The sequence below is a fragment of the Echiichthys vipera genome (assembly GCF_963691815.1).
Source record: "Echiichthys vipera genome assembly, chromosome: 10".
Lineage (NCBI taxonomy): Eukaryota > Metazoa > Chordata > Actinopteri > Perciformes > Trachinidae > Echiichthys > Echiichthys vipera.
Genome location: NC_139835.1, coordinates 5,389,758 through 5,414,767, shown reverse-complemented (window position 1 = coordinate 5,414,767; position 25,010 = coordinate 5,389,758). Strand labels below are relative to the sequence as shown.

The 25,010-nt window shown below is 39.5% G+C and overlaps 1 protein-coding gene across 1 annotated transcript in view; it reads left to right on the top strand.

Annotated features, from left to right (window-relative positions):
* Positions 1-6,327: 6,327 nt before the first annotated feature.
* LOC310952847 (collagen alpha-3(VI) chain-like) overlaps positions 6,328-25,010 on the top strand; it is a 94,388-nt gene continuing 75,705 nt past the window's right edge. The window contains exons 1-7 of the mRNA XM_083921611.1: positions 6,328-6,575; positions 15,407-15,521; positions 16,055-16,687; positions 18,477-19,073; positions 19,957-20,550; positions 23,028-23,648; positions 23,739-24,329. Coding sequence (XP_083777737.1) covers positions 15,437-15,521; positions 16,055-16,687; positions 18,477-19,073; positions 19,957-20,550; positions 23,028-23,648; positions 23,739-24,329 — 3,121 coding nt within the window. The 5' untranslated portion in view covers positions 6,328-6,575; positions 15,407-15,436. The remainder of the gene's footprint in view (positions 6,576-15,406; positions 15,522-16,054; positions 16,688-18,476; positions 19,074-19,956; positions 20,551-23,027; positions 23,649-23,738; positions 24,330-25,010) is intronic.

Genomic DNA, 25,010 nt, shown 5'->3' with positions numbered 1-25,010 from the left:
AATATATGTAAGACATGTTTCATAAGTGATGACGGAATATTTGGATTTAGTTGAAATTCCTCTTCTTGCTTTGATCTTTACCCACATCACAGATGAATGTATTGGTTAAGAATTGATCCTTAGCCTTGATAGAAAAGGAGAAATTAAGTCACCAATCATCATTAAAGAAGCATTTTAACCACTCTGTATAATTGGAAAATCAAGCTGCTTTTAACATTTTCTCTCAGAACATAAAGCAACAGTGGTTGCCTAGCATCGCTATAACAGTGCTGTGCTTTGAAGGAAATATTGTGGGGGGGGGGGGGGGGGGGGTAATGACCTACAGACAACAGAACATGGATATAGTGGGCCAGTGTTATAAACACTTCCATATGGTATCCATATGGTGGACTTTGGAGCCTTTTGCATTAAAGAAATACTGTAGAACTGTAGAGCTAGATCAGTTGGGTAACTGAGGTCAACTTGCCTGAAAGTAAACTGCAGTTAGAGCTGAACTTTTATTTACACAGATGTGAGGGAATACAGGATACTGACCTCTGGCAAAAAGGTCTGTTTCAGCTCAGTGACAGTAAACTGCAGAGGCAACCCTCCCGTTATTTGGCCTCAAAGTGCCGCTGATGGTTCTTTCATGCTGTCATTTAGTGTATTGTGTATTCCACTGTTTATATTATAAAGCATTCCAAACTATTCATTAATTCTGTACTAATGCTGTAAAGCAGAAATCTTCAACAGTGGGTTATCAGAGTGACTGCAGAGGGTCTGCCAAATTGTTTGAAAATGTTTCCAATTTCTTTTTTAAATATACATTAAACATGTAATCCATAATATTTTCATCTGTTTAATTGTCTTTTAAGTTCCTATCACTCAAAGAGTGAGTTAAAATCACTAATAAAAGCACTTGCCTCTTTACCGAGTATTCTAATATCTTATCTGTGTGTCTGTGGAGACATTCCCTCTCTAAATGCAAATGCACCGCCATGTTAGTATAGCTACTGACAGCGGTTGGTCTGCCGGATAAAACTCATCACTGCTGGTTATGCTGCGTTTATTTGTACTCGGAAATCTTGAAGTTCCAACTTCTGAGTCATGCTTGTAGTAAGGGCAGAAGTGTAATAGGAACATGTGTGTGTGTATGGAATTAAGAGGGTAACATATAGGGGATTGACCGGAAGTAGAGAGGTGAATGTGTTTCAATAAAGTTGACAAAAGAGCAAAAAAAAGTCGGCAAATGTGACAAGATGGAGGCTCAGAAAGCACAGGATCACCTGCAGTTACATCTTACTGCCAAAGAGGCGGCTAGAAACAAGATCTCTCAATTCTTACGGATGTGCTCATTATGACTTTGACATTAATGCAATGTATTTTTAGCAAAGATAAGATTTTATAAAAATAATAAATACATTTACACAGCCTTGATGATAGGCTTACTGGCGTATAGGTAAGGTAGTCACTAAGGTATCCATGCATAGATAAAATTGAGTGGAAGGATTCAATGTGCCTTCCAAATGTATTTTTTAACATAATGATGTATAAATATGACAGCTGTCAGTTAAACACGTTATTAACGGTGTTAACGCAAACCCGTTTAAACAACGTCAACTTTTTTTATAGCAAGTTTAACTTCTTTTTGGCCTTGCAAACTGTGTAGTTTCTTCAAATGCTGTTGCGACAGCTGGTAACGTTAAAAAAAACTACAACACCAAACCGGATCTAGCTAGACCAGAAGCAAAACAACAGACACACCGGCCAAAGAGTAGGAGTGCGAGACGCAGAAATGGATGCTGATACGATCCTGAATGGAAAGTGTACTTTTCAACAGTTGCCTAATGGTTCCATTGACAAGACTTTTGACGTTGCGAACTGAGCTATCATCGTAGCTAGTCCAATCTGAAATATCACTCGATGGCAAAGCACACAGCTGATGCAAATTCTCCACTCCCTCGTCGAAACCAGGTGACAATAGATGACTTCAGACAGAAGCACTTGGATACCACAACTAAGAACAAACTTACTGCTATAGCTATAGCTAAATGGGTAGCTACTGTATGTATGTGTTAACGTTGTGTAGGACGAGGGTCTAGCTGATCTAATTCGCATAGCATCCCACGACTGGACCTATGAATTGCCTTCGAGAGCCACCATAACAAGCCACGTACAGAAATTGCATGAAACGGAGAAGGCTAAGGTACAGCAGGCATTGGAGAAGACTAAAGCAGTCACGCTCACTATTAATTACTGGACGTCCCTCCGTAATCACAACTACCTCGGGGTCACAGCCCATTTCTTTGATCCACAATGGAAACTTCAGTCAAATGCTTTGACTGTTGTGAAGTTAGAAGATAGACACTCTGCTGAGGCAGTTGCAGAGCACTTTATGAAAGTAGCTAGACAGAGGGACATCGAACACAAAGTTGTCTCACTGACAAGAGATAGTGCACGTAATATGATTGCAGCGACCAGGCAGCTCCCGTTTGAGCACATGCCGTGCATCACACACAGTGTGAACTGAGCTGTAACGGTTTCCCTAAGCAACAGCCCGTTTGACAGCTCATTGGCAAAATGCAGAAAAGTTGTTGGACATTTTAAGCATAGCCCAGCAAACCAAGCGGAGCTCGAGCAGCAACAAGTTGCACATCATCAGAAGAAAGAGTCACTTGCACATGAAGTGTCAACCAGATGGAATAGTACCCTGGAAATGATCAAGTGTGTGCAGCGGAATGTTGAACCTCTGAGATATACACTGGCCCTGCACACAACCAATGTCACAATGCCAACAGCTGCTGAGCTGGAGAAACTGAAGAAGCTCGAAGCTGTGCTGAAGCACTGCAGGTCATTTATTGTTTGTTTAATAATCAAAGTAGATCTGTGTCAGAACAGTAATGTGAATGATTGGTTGTGTGTTTATGTGTGCGTGGGTAGGCTATGCATGTGACTGTAGTGAGTGAAATAACTGTGTGAAATTACAGCAGGCCTTAATAGTTCCCCACTAAAGTGATTCTGTATATTATTGCAGGTATGTGTCTGAACTTCTGAGAGGAGAGAAGTTTGTGTCTTGCTCAGCGGTGCTGCCAGCATTCTGTCATCTGTCGCGAGTGATGGAGGTCACGGAGGATGACCCAGCATACATGCTCAAGTTCAAGGGAATCTTTGCAGCAGACATGGAGGGTCGTAAGGAGAAGACCAACATCACATGGCTGAGAGTTGCACCAGCACTTGAACCAAGGTCAGATTGCCATGCTTCATTCTTACACTCATCCCCATTATCAACATTGTGTTTCTCTCAGTGTATTTGTTTTGTTAGGTTGCTTGCTTGCTACTTTACTTTGTATTTTTTAATTTAGCACTGTAGATATACGGGTATTTTCGCAAACTTTTTAGACCTGTACCTGTAATTGTGTTAAAGTTGAATTCACTTTATTTCAAGGTAAACATGACAGGGCTGAGGTGTGGGGTACGATCTGTGCCTTGCTCCAGGAGATGGAGAGGGAGAGGCCTGCACAGCCGGATAACCAAGCCACGCCTGAGCCTCCTACGAAGAAACCAACTCTCATGCTTACACACGATACTTCGTCTGATGAAGAGGAGGACAGTATTGAGCAATGTCTAGAGCGCTACAAGTCAGAGCCTCTTACTGGCATGGATGACTGTCCCCAGGAATGGTGGTCCACACATGAAGGGGCACACAGGGAAATGGCCCGCCTTGCACGCATTACTTAGCAGCACCAGCAACATCAGTAACCTTCTGAAAGGTTGTTTTCAGTGTCTGGGCGGGTTGTGCAAAAGAAGAGAGCTTCCCTGTTGTCTGAAAATGTCAACAGGCTTGTCTGGTTGAGTAACTGGCTTAAAGCAAAGAAGTAGTAGGCTTATCTTTTATTGGTAACCTAAATGTTACCGTTCATTCTTTTTGAAATAAGAGGCTGGGTTCATGAGCCTCTGGTTAATAATGAGCAGTAGCCTGACTGCTATGTTCAAAGCAAACTTGAGAAAAAGAAAGTATTAAGCCATGGCTTGGTTTACCTGATGTGCACTTTATAATTTAATTATTTGTATCGCCCTGTTTGCTAAAGTTGTCTTTCAATAAAAAAAGAACATTTGCATAAAGCAAGCCTATCCACTTTTCTGTGTTGATAAGAGCAATAAAATGAGAAAAAATAATGGGACAAGAAGAAATCATTGTACAATTAGAATAGATAAAAATGTTTGATTAATTTCGATTAATTGTGAGTTAACTATGACATTGATGCGATTAATCGTGATTTAATATTTTAATCGGCTGACAGCACTATTAAATATATGAATATGTTAATAATAAGATTTATTGTAATATCTTAGTATTGTATGCACCATAAAATGCTGTGTGTATTTTATTTAAAATTTTACCAATTTAATATGCAACTCATTTCAATACAATATTTGTAGTAGTGGGTCCCTGCTTCGTCTCTCTATCAGCTAAGGGGTCCTCGGCCTAAAAAACGTTGAAGAAGGGACAGTTCCCCAGTGAAAACATTAATCCGTCTTGAAAGTGGGTCATATATGGGGCGGCGTTTAGCTCACTTTGGTAGAGCTGCCGCCCCATGTTGAGGCTACAGTCCTTCTCTGCAGGCGGCCTGTCTCGAATCCCGATTCGGGCAGCCCTTTCCTGCATGCCATTCCCCCTCTCTGCCTCCCCATTTCCTGTATCTCTCACCACTGTACTGTCGATTAAAGGCAATAAAAAGCCCCAAAACATATAATTGTAAAAAAAAGAAAGAAAGTAGGTCATATATGTTGTCAAATGTAAATTTCTAATTTGGTGCCTTCTTGACCGAGATAAGGCAGTGACTTTTTATGGCACTTGTGCATTGAAGACAACAACTCCCATAATGCACCTTGGGCCAGCCCGGGCTTCTTGGCAGAGGCAGGCAGGTCTTCTGCCTCAGCTGTAGCAGTGGGAGTAGCCGCCTCCTGCTCCTCCCGAACTAATGGTAATGTTCCTGAGCTCCTGAATATCTATAGAAACAAAGATTTCAACTCGTAAGCCCAGGGATGACCATGTGATGGCCATGCTTGTGTTTATAGTGGTGGATATTATATGTACAAGTTATTCACACAAATATAGCATTCAATTTGTGACTTTGGAACACTGACATACATTACTTTTGAAACACAACATCTACATACACATAGCAGCAGACACAGTGCAACATTAGCAATCATTTTGGGTTGTGTTACAGTACACCTGAAAATAATGTTTATACCTTTCTTATTCTTTAAACTATTATGGGTCTCAATCCACTATGTCTGACTTTTTAGCTGCTAAACGGTACACCATGTTCACCTGCTACTGTAGTTGTTATGGGGGCAAAACAGCAGGCTGGAAAGCCGAAACAATGCGCTGAAAGAGGCTGAAAGACTTTGTTAAACTGAGGAGTACTGAAGAGGCGAATGATAGTTCTCTGTGGGTTCATCACTACAACCAAGTGTATTCAGTTTCCTTTTAACTCTGAATGGGTCTCCACCAACTCTTCTGAGAAATATCTAACATGCAGCAAAATCTCACAGTTTGAGTAGTGGGACAGGCTACTGGATGCCCCACCAATGTTTTTTTCTGTTGACTGGATTTATTTTAGTATACATGATGGAATTTTAACAGTGTGTGAACACACTATAATTTAAAAACTATAATTAAAAAAACAAGATTAATTTATAGCAGACAAAGCTACAGTTTTAAACTCCTATAAGCATGTAAAATAATATGTGCTAATTCCATTTGCTACATCTAGTAGCACTACATAGTCTGCAGTGTCTGGCTCTGTGAGGGTGTTAGAAATAAAAATGAAACTCATAATAGATTGCATATGCTGATTTTTGTTGTTGTTTGATTTTGTGACACCTCTTTCCAGGATTTCCCACAGACAATACACCACATTGATCAGCTGTTGAGACAATGGGATGTAATTTGACACCATATGTATCCGCTCATTAATCACCAAGTGTCATTTTAATGTTACAATGAATGTCCAAATAGCTGAATTGTAAGAGAAAGGGTTCCACAGAGGTGGAGGGAGAAATGGCAAACTGTAGGAAAAGGTAAGAAGAAAATCCTGCTCAAGATTTGTGACATCATCCTCCCCACTGCTCACAACCAGACCAAACAGGGCTATGTGTCTGGTTTTCATTTACTTCTTTTCTCCCCCCCGCTCACCCTCTCCTTTCCTCCCTTTTTCTTTTTTCCTCTCTTTAGACAAAGTGGGAGGAGGAAGAGAGAGGTGGCAGAACTCCAGAAGTTTGGAAGTTTGTCCCATCCCAGCCTTGAACTGAGCACCACTGCTCTTCTGGTTTGAGACTGGGAGGGTGTCTATCTCTTTCTGTCTCAACCATTTCCTCCCTTTACTCAGGACCCCTCTCTCTGCACATCTCTTGTCAGTGACCTTATCACAGCTTTGCTCAGCCGCCTTCCTCTGGGAGGTGCTGGAAAAGCCAGCAAGGGCAATTTACCAGGAGGATAATGACCAAAAGTCCAGCTTGCAGTCATCTTACATAACTGATATTATTTTTTCTTCAAAAACAAATACAGTGGAATACATCATCTCAGGGTAAGTTTTAAACTTGTGTGTTCTCAAAGTGATAGATCTTGCAGAAAGAGGTTTTTCCTTTTTTTTTATGAATGCATGATCGCTTGATTTCTTTACTTTGACTTCTTTAAGGATTAACCTCGATTGCACTGTATGTTTATTAGAAATTGACCATAGCATAGATTCTAGTCATAACGTGAGTTTATGATAAGTGTCATACCCATTGGGTCACACAGAACCTTTGGCTTATAGGTCATAAATATCAGACAGCATGTGTTTAGCAGCTTGAGTGAAACCTATACTTTAGTGGTGAGAGTGCTGCAAGGGCAAGAGGTGAGCCGCAGTTACGGGGAAGGAAGATACCTCAGTAATGTTATGTATGATGCATGTAAGTGTAGAGGGGTGTGTGTCTCTCTCTTTTTCTCTTCAAAAGTCTCCTATTCTTCTGGTTGACATTATTGGTTCGCCCAAAGTTCAATTTACTGCATAGGTGTGAAGTTATTGTGGTGAGAGAGTAAAACAGCCCTGAGATTCTACATTTAAAGTCTGAAGCTGTGATCCCGGTTCAGTGTTTGTGCCCTGAACCTGCATGGATCTGAGTAATGTCCATGTCCATTTGTGATGCACTTTTTATGGTAGATTGATTGTTTTGTAATAAATGCATAATTTAATGCAAATTATTGTGCACTATATATTAATATTCTGGGATGACATTTTGGTCATCTAATTAAATCTAAATAGGTGATCTGCTGATAATGGTAGAGTCACATCCAAATGTTTAAAATCTCCACACTCACATATGAGCTCTAAAGAAGAGTAGTTTGATGGCTAGATGTTTCCACTGCAGCACAAAACCACACCCTCTATGAAAGTACAGGGGTCGAAAAGTGTGAACAAAGTGTTTTCCACACTACTGGCCAGAAGAACCAGGAGAACTAGTAGAGCTTTTTCTTCCATTTGACAGAAGAGGTGGGGTGGTTAGTGTTGGTAGTGGGCTGCACTATGTAGTGAACCAGGTGTGAGCCATTAATCTTCCACTTCTCCTACAAGGCTGTCCAAGTAGGGCCAGAGGAATACAGCTGCGTCGTCATTTAAGTGTTTCGTTGTGTGCGTGAGGGATTTGATGCGCAAATTAAGTTATTTCATATCACAACACAATGAAATTACATTGGAAATTCTTCTCATGAGCTACTACTTTCACATATTTTTATGTTTGCATGTAACCCGCTATGATACAGACAGGAATGACTTGGGAATTGTTCAAAAGGAAGGAGGAAACTTGGTGTGTGCTCCAGATTTGGCTTTATGTGTTTGAAATATTTTCACATAATTTACTATCGGCCTTATGCAGATGCAACAGCTCCCATTGAAAGCTAGTATCTAATTGATTATTGGCAGAGCTGAATCAAGTGATTTTTGGATATTCTGTATGGATTAGCATGTTTTATGACTACTGTACTCTCTCCAGCTTTTTGTCTCTCTCTTCCATGATGCACCACAGATGTCTGGAAGGTTGGAACATTTTTCAGAAAGGTCTTGTCTCAGTGAACTACTGCACCACTGTTCTTTTTTAAAGTTACAGCCCATCTATATAATTACAAGGGTTGTAACCATTCACACTGCTAGGCATTGTTTAGTGAGAGCACCAGGTCTGTGGGTAATGATAACATTTTCGTCATCTTTGTTGTGGTCATTTTGAGGTGTTGATGGGTTTATTAATTAAGGCCACATGATCCCCCAATTAGCTTAAAGGTGTGTCAGGCACAAAAAAAGTCTCAGAAATGAACTTACCTAACTAATGATCTCACCCAGCTGTTAACAATGAACATTAAGTCTTTGCTAAAAGCCATCTCCATATGCTTATCTCCCATCCTAACAAATAGTGCACAAGTGTCATGTTTAATACGTGAAGTCAGCCTGCAGACTTAGATTGGCCATGATGCTGGAAAACACATCTGCAAGGTGTCAGACAGACTAATGCACACCAGCTGTGTGGAACTGCATGCTCAGCCTGCCTCGCCCTCCATCTTTTAACTTTATCATTGATCCTCCTCTCATCTGTACCACACATGTCACGTCACATCCTACGAGTTGAAGCGTGGACTGGATGTGCAGATCCACGCACTAAATAGTACACTAAAAAGTCACACATACCGTATGTACAAGTGATATTTCCCAGCATGATGCCAGTGAGTGGCAGTGTAGAGTTGTCTCACACTCAGAAGCTGCGTTAAATGACTCACATCCCTTGTGACTTCACTTTACTGATCTCTTAGCTTCAAATTTGTCAGTGGTTTGTGAAGAGATGTCGTGCATGCAAAAAAAACCCACTTCTTTAGGACTGATTTATACTTGGCATCAATAACTGTTGTTGACAGTATAATTGTTATGTACTTGTTTTCAGTCTGGTATTATGTGTTAAAGGAGCTCCTACAGTTGAGTCAATTTGACAATATAATCCATGATGATGATTAGATGCATATTATCTTAACAAATTCCTTCATGTAAACACTGCGAGACAGTCATTTGCATATGTGTATGTGAGCTTAATTTGCAACATCATTCATAATTTATGTCACAATCCGAACAAAAGTGCAGTAATAAGCTGCAAGAAGGAGCAAGGAGATATCATATTTACCATCTTTAATAAAGAACGTTATGCTTCACTGTGTTGAGGAGTGGGTTTCCAAAATAAATGCAGCTGTGACACTATGGAAGGAATGCCAGTTATACTAACATGCAACTTTTTTGGTGTTGGAAAATATATTTAGGGGGGATTAATGCACCTTCTTGTGCGTATGGTATTACTTTATTCTGGCAAGGCAAGTGTTTTAATTGAACTGAATGGATTTGAATTTAATATTAATTGAACCCTAGAGTTAAACCTGAATTGTTGGCCACTTGGGGGCAGTGGAAACAAACTTGTATTTACATATTCAGAGCTAAAGTAGTATTTCTTTAGAATCCAATTTTCACTCTTCTGTTAGCTCTGGTTTATTCTTCACTAACTCCTGAGGGAAATATATGTATGTAGCAGCTAAGTACTCAGCTATGTTCACCTGCTAGCTGCCTTCTTTGTCAGTCTGCTATCTTGTGCTGGACAGATAGCGTACGGTTTGGTTTTTAGAGCTAGTTAAAGTCACATGATGTGATAACATGAACTGGACAGGATTTTCAAAATTTCAAATATGAATTATCCTAGATAACTAATACACATTGGTGAGGCACTGGTGCATCATTGAAACATACACACATAGTGTTTGTGTGTTGATTACACTGGTATCTGGAATTTTGTGCTGCGCTGCACTGTAAGCTTGTGTTTATGTATGCACATGTGTGTGTGTGTGTGTGTGTGTGTGTGGGTTTGTGTGTGTGTGTGTGTGTGTGTCTGTGTGTGTGTGTGTGTGTGTGTGGTCTTTGCTATAAATGAGTGTGTGAGGTCCAGCTGCACATGTGCTTCAGAGAGTTCATTGACATATTGCAGTGTCTATCTTGCTCTGTAAATGCAAACTGACAGTGTTAACTGTAAATAATACTACTGAGCAAGCGATTCTATTATATAGTGTACAGGGCAGCATGTTCTGCTCACTGTTTAACATAAACTACTCACCACTTACGCGTAAAGATTTTAAAGTGTTGAGCATATCACAGAGGCACACACAAGTGGAGCTCAGCAGGAGAAAAATAACACTAACATGCTAACAGATGGTAACTCCTCATCTTTACGTTTAGACCCTAATGATGCTAAAGTATACATATATGGCTGTCTCAGCTATACTAACAGGCCCAGGCATTCAACATGATAAATGTGCCATGGATATCTGTTAAATGTAAGATTTAAAGATGTCAGACTTTGGGGACTCCTAGTGGTAGTAACAAAAAGTCACTAACACACTATACAACATATAATATCAGCTTAACATGGATCTTAACTGGGGGAACAGGTAGCTAGGCTAACGTTACTAACATGTCATGTTCATCATGGATGAGAGATAGGTGAAGTTTTTCTTTCAAAGTTTGCATGTGACTAAAATATGACTGTGAAATGTGACTAAAATATGGAGTCCTTCTTGGGTTCATCCTTGAACCCAAGAAGGTCTCCATATTTTAGACGTCTTTCCCGACATGATTGGCTATTAATTATTAACTGTCAAACTGAGATGTACGGCCAAGGGACCTGCCATGTTTAAAAAACACTGAAAGTGATTTAGTTTCACAACTTCCTGTATCTGGCCCTTCAAATTAAAAGACCTCCAGCCTTTTAGGCCCTATACTAGCTGCCTGTCACATAGATTTTCACTTAATTTTAACAAGATATGGCTCCAAATGTTTTTTTTCTTCCTGCAACCAATGGACTGATGAAGTTACTGGCAGAGATTGAGATTTATATCAGAGAATATACGTCATAATCAAATACATCAGTAAGGACATTGTCATTTGAAGTAATTTGTAGACAGGATATTTTTTTTACTTTTTTTGTAATTCCCCATGCTGCCATTGTTTTGGCTGCTCATGTCAGAGAAAACAGGAGTCCACTGTGCTGCTGTGTTTTCCTCTGTGGCAAGGAGGGGAAGCCATAGTGTTGACACATTGGCCAGGCCTGGCAAACTCTGCAGTGGCTTTTGAGTGACCTGGAATCACATGAGCATGAGTGGAGAACACAAACATCTGTTGCAATGTCCAAGAGAGCTCAGATTTCCTTGAGATGGAGAAACTTGGTGATTTAGGTCCTATATCTGGATAGTGACAGAATGGGGTGACTACAGGGTTGCATATCTCTCACTGCAAGCGTGAAGTCTGTTTGAACTTGGCTGTAATATATTTTCCAAGCATTTTACATGTTTGTTATATAAAGAAAAGATTATAACAAAAGGTTTTTATATGCAGTCATCACGATCTTGTCAGGCACTGTAGAATGACCCCACCCAGTTAAAGGTGGGTGAATGTGTTTGCTGTACACTGATATTTTGTGTGTGAGACAACTCTGCAGCTGCCTTTTAATATGTTCAGTTCAGTAACTTTCCTCAGTCTTCATCTGAATGACCAAAGTGGTTTGTTGAGTTTTGTTTGGTCAGTGCATTTTGATGATTACACTGTTGGGCTTGTCTAAAACGTAAGTACAAATGTTAGTGTTTTTTCACCACCACCTCAGAGTTTGATTTTCAACTGCAAAGTGCAGTCTGCATAAACAGCAGACACAGCAAAGTATCAACACGGTGACTCCATCGAACTTGACGCCTGCAGTGTTTGCATTAAATAAAACAGCCATGTGTTTATAATTCATTATTGCTCTGTATTGTGGATGGCTTTGAGTCAAGCATAGCTGACCCATGTTTTCCAATCCTAGTGAAAGACTCTCTTTTACTCCACAGCAAAAAAATCCTTGAACCTAAATAGGATTGAAGTGCACATTTGGTAAGATCAGAGGGTAACAGAATCCACTGTAGACTGGGACATTTTCCACATTCATTTTTGCATGTGTTGTTGACCAAGGCTTAGAATTAACTATTTTGCAATTCCGTCAGAGACGTGCAGCCTGTCTTGTGTTAATTCTGCCTGTGTTATTTGTATTGCTTAAAACTTAGTTTTCATTTTAAATTGCTGCAATGATAAGCTCAATTTGCACTTCAAGTGTAGCAGTCTTAGTGCCATTTTTTTTGTATATATTACTGATAAGGTTTTTCCTGGCTTTCCCTGGGGCACTGGTGCAATTAGACTAAAGTTTAGGGAAGCAGCCAGTCTTATGACTGGAGGGTTGCCAGTCAAATCTCCGGACCTGCAGGATAAATATGGGTGGGGAGCTGCCCTTAGTCCAGACTGAACACCTAACTCCTCGGTCGACAAATCCCCTGGAATTTTTTGGGGTTAATCAGAGAAAGCACAAATTAGGATGGAGGGATTTTTTCTTCTTGCATAAAAAGACATATGTGTATTCATATTTTATGAAATAGGCCCATAATAAAAGACAGATGATGAGTAAAAAGGTTTTATGTGGTTCAAGATTCTATTAAACTGTGTTGTACCTGTATTTCCTGCTAGAGGGCATTGGTAGTATTAAGTGTACCATGATACCTCTTACATCATCATAAATGCATGCCTTTTTTTTTTTTAAAATACATTTGACACACAGTAAATCTCTAATTACCGAAATACCTCTTCTCTTTATAGTGTCACCACCAGCAGGCACAAAGGCTGCTCCTCTGGGGCCCTGCGAGTTGTTTACCTTCACTCTTCCATCATAAGTCTAATGGTGAAGCCTTTATTGGTCTTTGGCCATAGGCACCATTTCAGGCCCTTTCTTTATAAACTGGTGTGAAAATCCTTCCTAATTGCAGAGCGGAGTGGTGGGTCTGCCAACTCACAGTTGGAAGTTTGGGTAAAATTAGTTTTTCCTCTGGATCAGCGTTTGAATGTTTTAAGTTTGCCTCAGTGTAATTAAAATGTAATTGCTCTTGGTGCTCTTTTTGGACTGGTATTATCACCTTAGGGTCATGTGAAATTTAATAGGTTATGTGTGTTTGTGTGTTCTTGGTCATTATCTTTGTAAGGGCCTATAGAGTTAGGAAAGTAAAGGAAATCCTCACTTCTCAAAGGGCACTCTAAGGTGCTGGTTAAGGGCTGGCCATGTAGCAGTGATGGTTAACTTGAGGAATCTTGTTTACAGTGTCTTCACAGGTATTAAAGCACAGCGTGTGTGTGTGTGTGTGTGTGTGTGTGTGTGTTTGTATCTGTACATATATCTTTGTGAGGGATGATTTAATAACGAGTACATTTTGATGTAATAATCCCCGGTCTGGCTGTGGCTACTGAATAATCGAGTGTGTGTGTGTGCGCGCGTGTGTCGTTCAGGCATTATTCATTCAGAAGATTTGAGTCTGTAACCTGTAATTGAAAAAAAAAAAGGAAATCTACAGTATTTAATCAGAATCATTTAAATTAACTACAAACATTCATATTTTTGTTAGATATAATGTTTAAAATATTTCCTGTACTATAGGTGAAATAAGTTAAAAAAAACATGCACATTATTTCTATCTGCGCTGAACTTTACACACTTTTCAGCAGTGAGCTATGTTTGACCTTTCTCTTATTTCCTGTGACATTACCTAACATCACAATGGGGGAAAGTCTGACTAAATAGAAAACACACACCCCTGCTGTGAAACTGGACTTTTCCAGTCCAACACCCCTCTTAAGAACACTTTATTTTGTGAGTTGGAAAATTTAGCCCATGCCAAGCAGTTAATTACTAAAGCACTTTTGGCTGGTCATTTTAACAGGTGGTTTTGATCAGGGCTGCTACCGAAACACCAACACATCCTGCAGCACCCTCACTTACAAAGCAAAACCAAAAGGTTAGAAAGATCTGTGACCAGAGGAGAATCACACATAGCAGCATTTAATGACAGATACACTGTCTGTTTTAAAGCTTGGGCAGGATGTACAAGTTTTACCACTGTCTCATGTTAATGTGAAAAAAAGCTCATCGCTGTGTTAAGCAACTGGGACATAGTGAGACTTTAGGAGTAGTAGCAGTAGGGAATCTCATTGTGTGTTATATTAAGAGAATCAGGCCTAGTTTGTACTGGAGCATGTTCATGTAAAATGTATGTTGGATAGACACTAGGGGTGGAACGGTTTATTGAAAAATTCCGTCCCGTTCGGTACGCATGTCACGGTTGGGTACACGTGTGTACCGTTCGGTTTATGAGGTGCAACGTAGCGTAAGCCTTCATGACCGCTGTCCTTTAATCTCAGCGCTAAGTCTCAGCGCGTCAACGCTCCGCACGCTCCCGCTCCGCTCTTCTTCGTGGGTTTTTGAATCCGCTTGGCAGCAGTTCGCTAAGCTCCGCTCTGTTCTTGTTCTCAATCGTTTCAGTCTGGTTAAATCCCCAAATCAACGTCACTTTCTACTCTGAAAAAAGAAAGGATGTCAACCGCTAGTTCACCAGAGAACGGACAGAGAAGTTTTAGTTTCTGTCTCTGTGAAGACTGTGTTTACTCTGCAGCCATATCTGAGTGTAGAGAGGAGAAGTTGATAAAAATCCTGCTACTCTGCATTTATGCTACGTTCATTTTTTGATGAATAAACTAATATTTCATATGTGCTTGTCAGCCTGGTAAAGTAACTAGTAATTGAAGTAATCAGATAAATGTAGTGGAGTAAAAAGTAGAATATTTCCACTGATTTGTAGTGGAGCAGAAGAATAAAGTAGCATTTAAATAAAATACTCAAGTAAAGGACGAAGAGCCTCAAACTTTACTTCAACCGCCCTAATTCCAAATTACTTGAATAGCCCTGATGTAGCCTACTTCAGTCAGTTCAGTGATTGCTGTTTGTGCGTATTTTAGTGAAAGAAAACCTATTTTCTTCATTTTTTCTAAGATTTGATAATGTAAAAGTGTTTATATTCTTACCTAGAAGGCAAACAATTGTTTACCTTTTTGCCAACTAAATATATAAACGAGTAAATGCAGGAATGTCTCTCCTACTGTTTCAAAATCTCACTTCACTTTCATTTAAGATTGTTACAGTAATCCCTAAGCAAGCTGCCTCATTATTTCAGTTTTTGCATGATTGCATGACATGTCATTTTTTTTAATTATTAGGCTACAGATCGGATACATAGTATTTTTAGAATCTAAAAGAAATAGAAAAAAACAACCGAACCGAAAAACCGTGACCCCAAAACCGTGATATGAACCAAACAGTGGATTTTGTGAACCGTTCCACCCCTAATAGACACACAGTAAGAACCAAATTATAATGTTCATATTACAAATAAATAATAAACTGAGACGTGTTTGTCTGCTGGTTCATATTCATATCATATTTGCTTCTGGCTTCACAGGTTTCCCCTTTGCTGTTTTGGTGATAGAAGATGAGGAGGCATCGGTTGTTACCGCTGTGTGCCCTCCTGGGCGTCCTGCTTGCAGGATTCCTCCCTAACCTTGAGGCTCAGGAAGGTAGGTCGAAACTAAATCCATCTCAGCTGCAGTCAGCTGGTGTGCTCATTTTGTAGACTATGTCTCTGCCTGTAACACTTCTTCCAGTTTTCAGCAATGCTCAGTGGGATATAAAATATCTAATTTACATCTGCACCTGATCAAATATTGCAATGAAAAAAAGGGATTTTATTATTATTATTATTATTATTACTATTATTATTATTATCATAATTTATATTTGATGTCATTTTGCTTATAGGAAAAACAAAATATATTCATGTAGATACAGTAATAACACAATATTAAACTGATAATGAGCATTGTTGGTAAACTGGCTATTTTCAATTATTTATTTTTTTTAAAATACCAATAATACCAATTCCAATCAGATGCTCTTTTTTCATGAACAAAGCAAAAATAATGCTGTGAATTTAGAATTACTCAAACATTCCAGTTGTATTGTACAGTATTATTGTTAAGTACCAAAACAACATTTTGGTACAAGAATCTTTTCACTGGTCTTTACTTTTGTCCTCCAAACACTTTTGAAGATTGTGCACACGGGTTGGCAGCTGATATATACTTTCTAGTGGATTCATCCTGGAGTATGGGAGAAGAGAACTTTGAGCATGTCAGACAATTTCTGTACAACTTGATACAATCCCTGCACCAGATTGGAGGGGACAGATTTAAATTTGCCCTTGTGCAGTACAATAATATTCCTCATACTGAGTTCCAGCTCAACAGCTACCCAACATCACAGGGAGTCCTGGCACACATCAAGGCTATGCCTTACCGTGGTGGGGGCACCCGGACTGGCCTGGGCCTACATTTCCTGATTCATACGCACTTGACCGCTGCTTCGGGCAGCCGTGCTGCTGATGGTGTTGCCCAAGTGGTGGTGGTGCTAACAGACGGGCGCTCCCAGGATGACGTGGCCGAGCCAGCTCACGTGCTGTGGCTGGTGGGCGTGGAGGTGTTTACAGTTGGAGTTCAGGATGCAGTTGACTCAGAGCTCAGGGAGATGGCTAGCAAGCCCCATGACACTCATGTATTCAGTGTAGACTCTTTCCTGACTTTGCGGGATATAATCCAAGATTTAGTAGTTGGGCTTTGCGACGCAGGGACTTGGTCAGGGGGTGGTCCAGTGGCAAACGAGGCTCCTGTGGCTGGAAGAGGGACAGGTAATGAAATGGGACCAGTGTAACTACCATTACTAATGTGTCTATATGTGCAGGATGAAGCTGCTGCATATGTGGCAGTGACTGGATATTATTATTAACACAATCAAGTGTTTTTTAACCACAATAACCTTTAACTACCCCCCCCCCCCTGCAAAATTAACATCACTTGTGTTGTCTTACCACACTTAATATGTCCCTAATGCTTTAAAAATCACAATGAGATCTGCATGTGATCAACATCCCTACAGAATCTTACATTAGGGTGCAAAAATGGCACAGATACTGTATATGCCTGTGTAAAGCCAGAACAAAAACAATGAGTATGGATTGAGAAAAAGCTATCCAAGCAATAAGAATATTTTGCCCCCGTGGCTTTTAGATTTGGATGTCATGTTGTGACATACAGCAACAACCTCAGTCATGATTCAGTTTGTATTAGTACAATACAGCAACAGAATTGTAAAATCCATAGATTGAAGAAGTTGGTTCAGAGAACCTTTGAAAAAAATGGACTTGAGGATGCCTTACCCCCCAAAGCATCACTTCTCAAAATCAATCAATGAGCTTTTAACAATAGCTAACCATGCACCACTGCTTATGTGTCTTGTCTTTTGTATGTTTTTCTCTACTTGTCACAAAATAAAATTTGTGCAGAAGTCTGTATTTGAAACAGTGATGAACCGGCTTGGACTCTTCCTTGACTTACATAAGTACTTTGAGAATATTTTTATATGTAGATGTCCAGTAATTATATGCAAAATGTTACAATAAGTTAATAGAATAAAAATAAATACATTCCTATGAAACTACATACTTTGCCAGCATACACAATTCAACTTAATTGGAAAAATCATTAATATATACTGTAAATTTGTATAAATTTTACATGGAATCGCATGGAATATTCTCAAGTACTGTAAATGTATAGGCCCCAAGGATATGCCACAGGGTCATGACTGGTCACTTTATCTGAGGTCTGTAACAAGAGTCTACATGGGATGGCTGAACTCAACGGAGCTTATACCAGGGAAACGTCACACACATTTAACAAAAAAGACATTTGTTTTTGTTTTAATTTTTTCATGAATTGTTTTTTCTTTTGACGTACAGCTGTCATCATAGTATAGCCACATGAAAGAGTAGACCAACTGTACCTTTGGTTTTAAATTAATTTGATTGACTTGTGAATAAATGATAATTAGGTATGAATTACTCATTGTAGTTAAAATTAATGATCATATTAACTGTAAAAAAAGAATCTTTTTTTAATAATTTTAACAAATTTTAAATACATCAACTTTTCTCCTTTATGGCTCAAAATTGTTATACATTTATTTTTATTTTTTTTAAAATGCTAGCAATTTAATTTATAGTCACTCAGTCATATTAAACACTTTTGGCTATTTATCACAATTCCTTTTCTCTACAAAGTAAAATGATGATTGCTGTGTGATTTGCTTTATGTCACAGTGGAGTTTTACTCTTCTCTTTACTCTATGTGGGAAAACATTAGTTTTTCAGATCAGAATACAGTACTGTAATGTACTTATCCAGTGGATACGTACTGTTTCCAAAAAAATAAACTTTAGAAAATCTCCTTGGTTCAGCCTACATGTAGTATGATGTGTTTTGCAATGTTTGATTGATTCGTTCACTTTCAATATTACTTCACACATGCAATGATATGCTAGCTAGCACGAATCTTGGATTGGATTCTTTGTCTATGTCTCACCATGTTAACGCTTTCACAAGTTCCATTTTGTTTTGTTTTCTCTCTCTCTCCTTAAAGCACAAGACTCAGCAGACCTAGTTCTCTTAATTGATGGATCACAGAGCGTTGGAGCAACAAACTTCCCCTTTGTGCGTGATTTGGTTTTGAGAATCATTGAGAGCCTTGATGTTGGCAGGGACACTGTTCGGGTGGCCTTGGCTCTGTACAACGGCGATCCACAGATAAAGTTCTATCTAAATAGCTATGACAGCAAAGCATCAGTCCTGGAAGCGGTGAAGGGCCTTGCCTACTCAGGGGGCGACGAATCTAACCTGGGGTTCGCCTTGGAGGAAGTGGCCCAAAGCCTTTTGAGCCCAACAGCTGGGGGCAGAGCAGACGAGGGTGTTCCCCAGATGTTGGTGGTTATCAGTGCTGGGCCATCGACTGATGATACTGGTGCCGGTGACCGTGCCCTTAAGAGGGCTGGCGTTATCACATTCGGCGTGACGATTGGTGACACGGCCACTGCAGATCTGGAAGCAGTTGCTACAGATAAAAGTTTTGTCCTGTCAGCCCCTGATTTCAGAGCAGCGGCGAGCATGGGTGACCAGCTGCTCCCATACATTAACGGGGTGGTCCAACGCACCATTATAGTTCAGAATGAGTTCACAGAAGGTATGTAACTTCTCTGCAAATGTTAGCGAGACATTGTGGTAGTGGAAGGGAACTTGAAAAATAAAAAGACCTGAGGAGCTCGTAATAAATGTAATATATTACAAGGTAAGATATTGTGCTCTTTTATCAGAGGTGGGAATTACACAAAAAAATACAAACTTTTGTTAATGTTCTGTACTTTTGTAAAAAAAATTCTGCGTAGAACTTCAGAATGGGATGTGCCCATGTCATATGAATCACATGCTCAAACGTATTGCTTGATAGAGCTTACATTGTTTTGTCATTTAAGTTTCTGCATTAAAGTGAATTGTTTTGTGTGAATGCAAAATACTTGCATACATACAGTGCATACGTACATTATTTGTTCCAGAGAGTACCAGCAATCATTGCCATCTTGAGAACAAAAAGACTGCAGAAGATGACCCACCTTTATAGGCTTTGTAAAATTACATTAAATGACTGTATTGACCGTATCACCAAGAGATAAAGAACAGCTATCAGCTAGCAAGAATTTATTCATTGATCATAATAATTTATGTTATTTAGCATTTCTATTTGTATTCAAGTTTAATTTATACTTTGTATGCTACCATAGATCTTGTCCATATGCAATCAAAAAATGTTTTGATCTTGATTGCAAAATCTTAACTCATACCTTATGAGAATACATATTTAAGATATAACTTTCAGAAGGAATCCAAGTTTTTTCTCTTATGTCAATATTTGTTGACACATCCCAAATAATCTTATATAAATATAAAATATAAATCAAATTATTAGAATATTCTTGGTGGGCTTTGCTAGCCTTTAGTACATTTATTATTGTAACATTTCTTAAAACCAGCCTTTACTCTCATATTAAAGTATTTTCTTTTCTTTTCAGTCTTGGCAGTTGGAAAACGAGACATCATCTTCCTAATCGACAGTACAATGGGTGCAACGATCATCAACTCTGTACGCGAATTCATTAAGCGGTTTGTTGACATCATGCCAATTGGTCCGGACCAAGTTCAAGTGGGTGTGGCCCAGTTCAGCAATATCCCTCGACTTGAAATGAATCTCAACTCCCATGGAACCAAAGAGGAAGTAATTGCTGCTTTGGGCTCTATCAAACCAAGACCCGGACAGTCAATCAACATTGGAGCAGCCTTAGACTTTGTGCGGACAAATATGCTGCGACCTGAAAAGGGCAGTCGTATTCAACAGGGGGTGCCCCAGCTTTTACTGTTGATGACCAGTAAAAAGTCCAGTGACAGTGTGGAAGCACCTGCTATGGCTCTGCAGCGACTGGGGGTATTGACTCTAGCTGCAGGTTCCAAGACTGCTGAGGAGCAGGAGCTGCGGCAGATTGCCTTTGCTGACAGTGTTGCGTTCTATATGAAGGACTTCCGTGCACTGATTCGCAACCCAAAGGCAATTGTTGATGCGCTCTCCACTCTAGCTGGGGTGGTGGTGACTGAAGTACCAACCGAGCCAGGTGATATTTTGTCTTCTACATGCATTCAATACATTCTGATAACAATTCACTACATAAAATAACTAACGAAATGGAAATATACAGATGAGTGAAAAATGTGTGGAAAACTACAGAAGCCCTAAAGGGTCATACATTACATACATTTTATTTCCTGTCTTCCCATGATAATGAAATAATACCTACAGTTTCTTGTGTTTTCTCATGCTAACGAGATAATTCATTTGAGATCTAGAGAAAAGAAAATGATAGTCTAGTCTATATTCAGTGTAGCAATGTCATTTTGTTTTTTTTAACAAACTTTACATTATATTACAACAACATAAATACCAGTAAAGGAAGGAGTTTAACAATGTGCACATAATATACATATTAAGTTAATAACAGTAAATAACCCACTAAAATAATCCGTCAGGGTTGTTGTGTTCTTCAAGATACGTCTTTACAAGGCATGACCTCAGGTGTGATGAAAATCTCAGTCCTATCAGATTCCTTCATCATCTGTTAAATTAATTATCTCGTTAGCTCAGGAAAGTGAAGGAAACCGATCTTCTTATAATGAGAAAATGGATCAAAATGATCTCATTATCTTGGGAAAACAGAGGAAATAAAATGTATGTAACGTATGACCCTTTAGGGCTTCCGCAGAAAACAACGTGTTACGATTAAAATACTACATACTTTTTGAATAGCCCAACTGATCATATATCTGAAAGTTTAAATTGATGTGTTAGAAAGCACTTTCCGCCACTTTCATTAAACCTCTCAAAAAGGAAATGTCTTTTGGGAGAATATTGTCCCATGAAACATGAGGCATTTAAAGCTGAAGCCGTTAACTTTCTGTAAAAAAAAAAGTTTTTTCTTTCATATCTGCTGAAACTGTCACTATATCCACACAGCACAATTAGACAGATGATCTGTGAAGTCATGTATCTTTACCTCTTTCTGCTCCTAATGGCATATGCTAGATTCCACTGAATCTTCAGCAGTGTCAATAACCGCTCTGAACTTCGATTAAACTGTGAAATTAGGCAGTGCTGATTTAGCATATTTCTTGCATAAATACATAAAATAAATAAAATAAATAAATTGTTTTTAGAAACATATCTTCATTTACCTTTTAGCTATATAATGAGAAAGTTTGTCAGGACGATTGGTTGGTGGGCAGGGCTTGGTTTTGGCACGTCCAAAAACTTTCTGGCAGAATATGGACTATTGCACACAGTGTTTCTGTAGGTTATTAATAGCTTAACTTACTCAGACCCACCAAACCCATTTGAGTGACAAGGTGCAGAAGGCTTCCTCAAAATTTAAGGTATAGAATTTAAATGTGACACAGAGAAGCTGTATTTGGGATTTATAGCCGAGTTCTGTTGGTATTTTTAGATGTACACCTTCAGACTGTAAAATAAGATGGCACGATTTGGAACAGATGACACCCCTTATATATGTATTTTCACCACCAACTCTCTGAAGATACTAATAATTTCACTGTAAATGTGTGTGGCTGTTAGTGCTGATTTCATTTTGGCAAATAGGCTTATTTTCATAGATTTAGGCCAATTAAGTGTCAGATGTATGCATATTTCCTCATTTAAATATGTTCAAATAGCACAGTTTTCTTGGGTGTATTTTACCCCTCGCAAATTAGCCCCAGAGACCTTTATTGTGAAGCTATTGACAGAAATATGATGCAATTTGCAGAAATTAATCTCTGGTATTTTTCAATAAAAATATACTTATCTGACAAGATAACGACAAAAAAGGCGCTTTCACACAGCCTTCAGTTCAAGGTAGGACTGTCTCACCTTATTCTACCACACTGTATAAAAGTTACAAACACAGAATGAGGGAGCAGAGCTGCTCTGTGTTTAAGCTAAGTGGTCACAGAGCTGTAAGAGAGCCGAACCAACATCTGTTGACAGCCTGCATTGCAACTGTTGTGGGTCACATGGAGCCAGTGTTCCAAGGAGCCTTATTTATTAATATTTTACAGAAACATTGCACGCAGTTGTCCACCCCAGATATTTATATGTCTATGCTGTAGCTAAATGACACTAGTTCAGCTGCCAGTTTGCTTAGTTTTGTCTATTTTTGATAGTAATAAATAAAAAGATAAATAATGTTAATGTAACAAATTGATACTTAGCAACATACTGTATATTTCCTGGGCAAATTCAATTATAACTGTATTGCCTATAGCCTTCAGCATATCCAAAGTCATTTCTCTTTTTTTATTGCTGAGAGACAACAAAATCACCATTTTGGGCCGTGGAAATGCTGAATGTGTGGCATCTTCCCCAACTTTCAGTTTGTAGTGACAGGTACTGCTCTGGAAGTGCCGCAAGCAAATAATCATTTTCATAGCATATACATATGCTATGTGTTGCTTATAGTGTTACACCATCCAGAGCCTGAAAATATGTGTGTGTGATAGTACACATAAGAATGAGTTGTTTTGTTTTTGTGCTTTTCCCTAGTGGTGGAGATAACAACCGTGCAGACTCAAAAAGTGGTCCGAGACATTGTCTTCCTTGTGGATGGCTCAAACTACATTGGCAGCAGTAACTTTCCCTATACGAGAGACTTCATTATCAACGTGGTCAACCAGCTTGATGTACGTCCTGACAGGGTCAGGATTGGTCTCCTGCAGTTTGCTGAAAATCCCAAAATTGAATTTTATCTGAACAGCTACAGCAGCAGGCAAGATGTTGTGGATAAAATCTCTCAACTCAGGCTGACTGGAGGTTCAGTTTTGAATACAGGAGCTGCCATGAATTATGCCCTTGTCAACATGTTCCAGCCATCAACTGGGTCACGCAGGAGGCAAGGAGTCCAGCAGGTGTTGGTTCTGATCACAGGTGGTCCGGCCCAGGATCAGGCTAAATCTGCAGCTGATAAATTGGCTCTGGCTGGTGTTTTGACCTTTACAGTCAGTTCTGGGCAAGCAGAGGAATCCTTAATGAGAACAGTTGCCTTCGTTCCAGATTTGGCTTATCATGACCCAAGATTCTCTAATTTACCAGCTATGGCTGAACTGATAATGCCAAAGTTGATAACAGTGGTGGGCGATACAGATGTTTCGTTCCCGGAAGAAACTAGTGAGTCTTGTTTCTTTCTGTATATACCAATGAATGTAAACATGTTAAAATTTCATTGGTAACCATTGTTTTGTTTTTCTTTTCCTGCAGTTGTTGCTGGAGCTGAAAGGGATGTTGCATTTCTCATTGATGGCACAGATAATGTTCGAGCAGATTTTTCCTACATCCGTGATTTTATCCTTAAAGTCATTGAACCACTTGACATAGGGACTGACAGGGTGCGAGTTGCAGTGGTTCAACACAGTGAGAGGCCAACTGCATCTTTCTATCTTAACACTTATCAAAACAAAGATGAGGTGATAAGAGCTGTCAATGGAATGTCACTGGCTGGTGGACGTAGTCTAAATACAGGAGCTGCTCTAAGATTCATGAAGGACACCATCTTGTCTGAAAGGCATGGTAGCCGTGTTGCACAAAATGTCCCTCAGTTTCTGATCGTTTTGACTGGAGGCAAGTCCAGAGATAATGTGAAGGATCCTGCTGGTGCACTGAAGACAGAGGGAGTCGTACCGTTTGGTGTTGGTGTCAAGGATGCAGACCCAAAGCAGATTGAGGCCATTTCACACAACCCTTCCTTTGCCTTCAATGTGAGGGAATTCAGTGAGCTTAGCACCGTACCACAAAGGCTCAATAACTACGTTAGCCTTCCAAAGGAAGAGCTGACCATCGTGCTACAGCAAGGTAAGATAAAACTTTTTGTAAGGGTAAACTTGTTGTAAAACAAAACAACGCTTTCACTGATGTTTTTTGGTGCTATAACGGAATCTTATTTGTTGTGTCTTAGTACCAAACAATGCTGCAAAAAGAGATATTGTGTTCCTACTGGATGGCTCTGATAACACAAGAAAAGGATTCCCAGAGATACAACTCTTTGTTAAAAGCATAGTGGAGAGCCTCTCTGTCAGTGAGAGCCAAGACAGAGTGTCTGTGGTTCAGTTTGCTGATAACCCAGAGGTCAATTTTTATCTGAATTCTTACAAGGCAAAGAATGACATTATAAATACCATAGATCATTTAAGGCACAAGGGCGGGCGGCGCCTTAATATTGGGGAAGCTCTCCAGTTTGTAAGGCACAGAGTCTTCACCTCCTCCACGGGCAGCAGACGACTAGAAGGAGTGCCCCAGATTTTAATTATTTTAAGTACTAAACCATCCACTGATAATGTGAGAAGCCCAGCCTTTGCTCTTAAAGAGCATGACATTGTGTCAGTGGGGGTTGGAGTGGGAGATGCCAATCTTTCAGAGCTGGAAATGATTGCCTTCAAACCTGGTTTCACATACAAGGTCACTGATTTCTCCAAGTTGCCCTCAATCCAATCACAACTTGTTTCTACACTGAATATAAACAAAGTCACTGAGGAA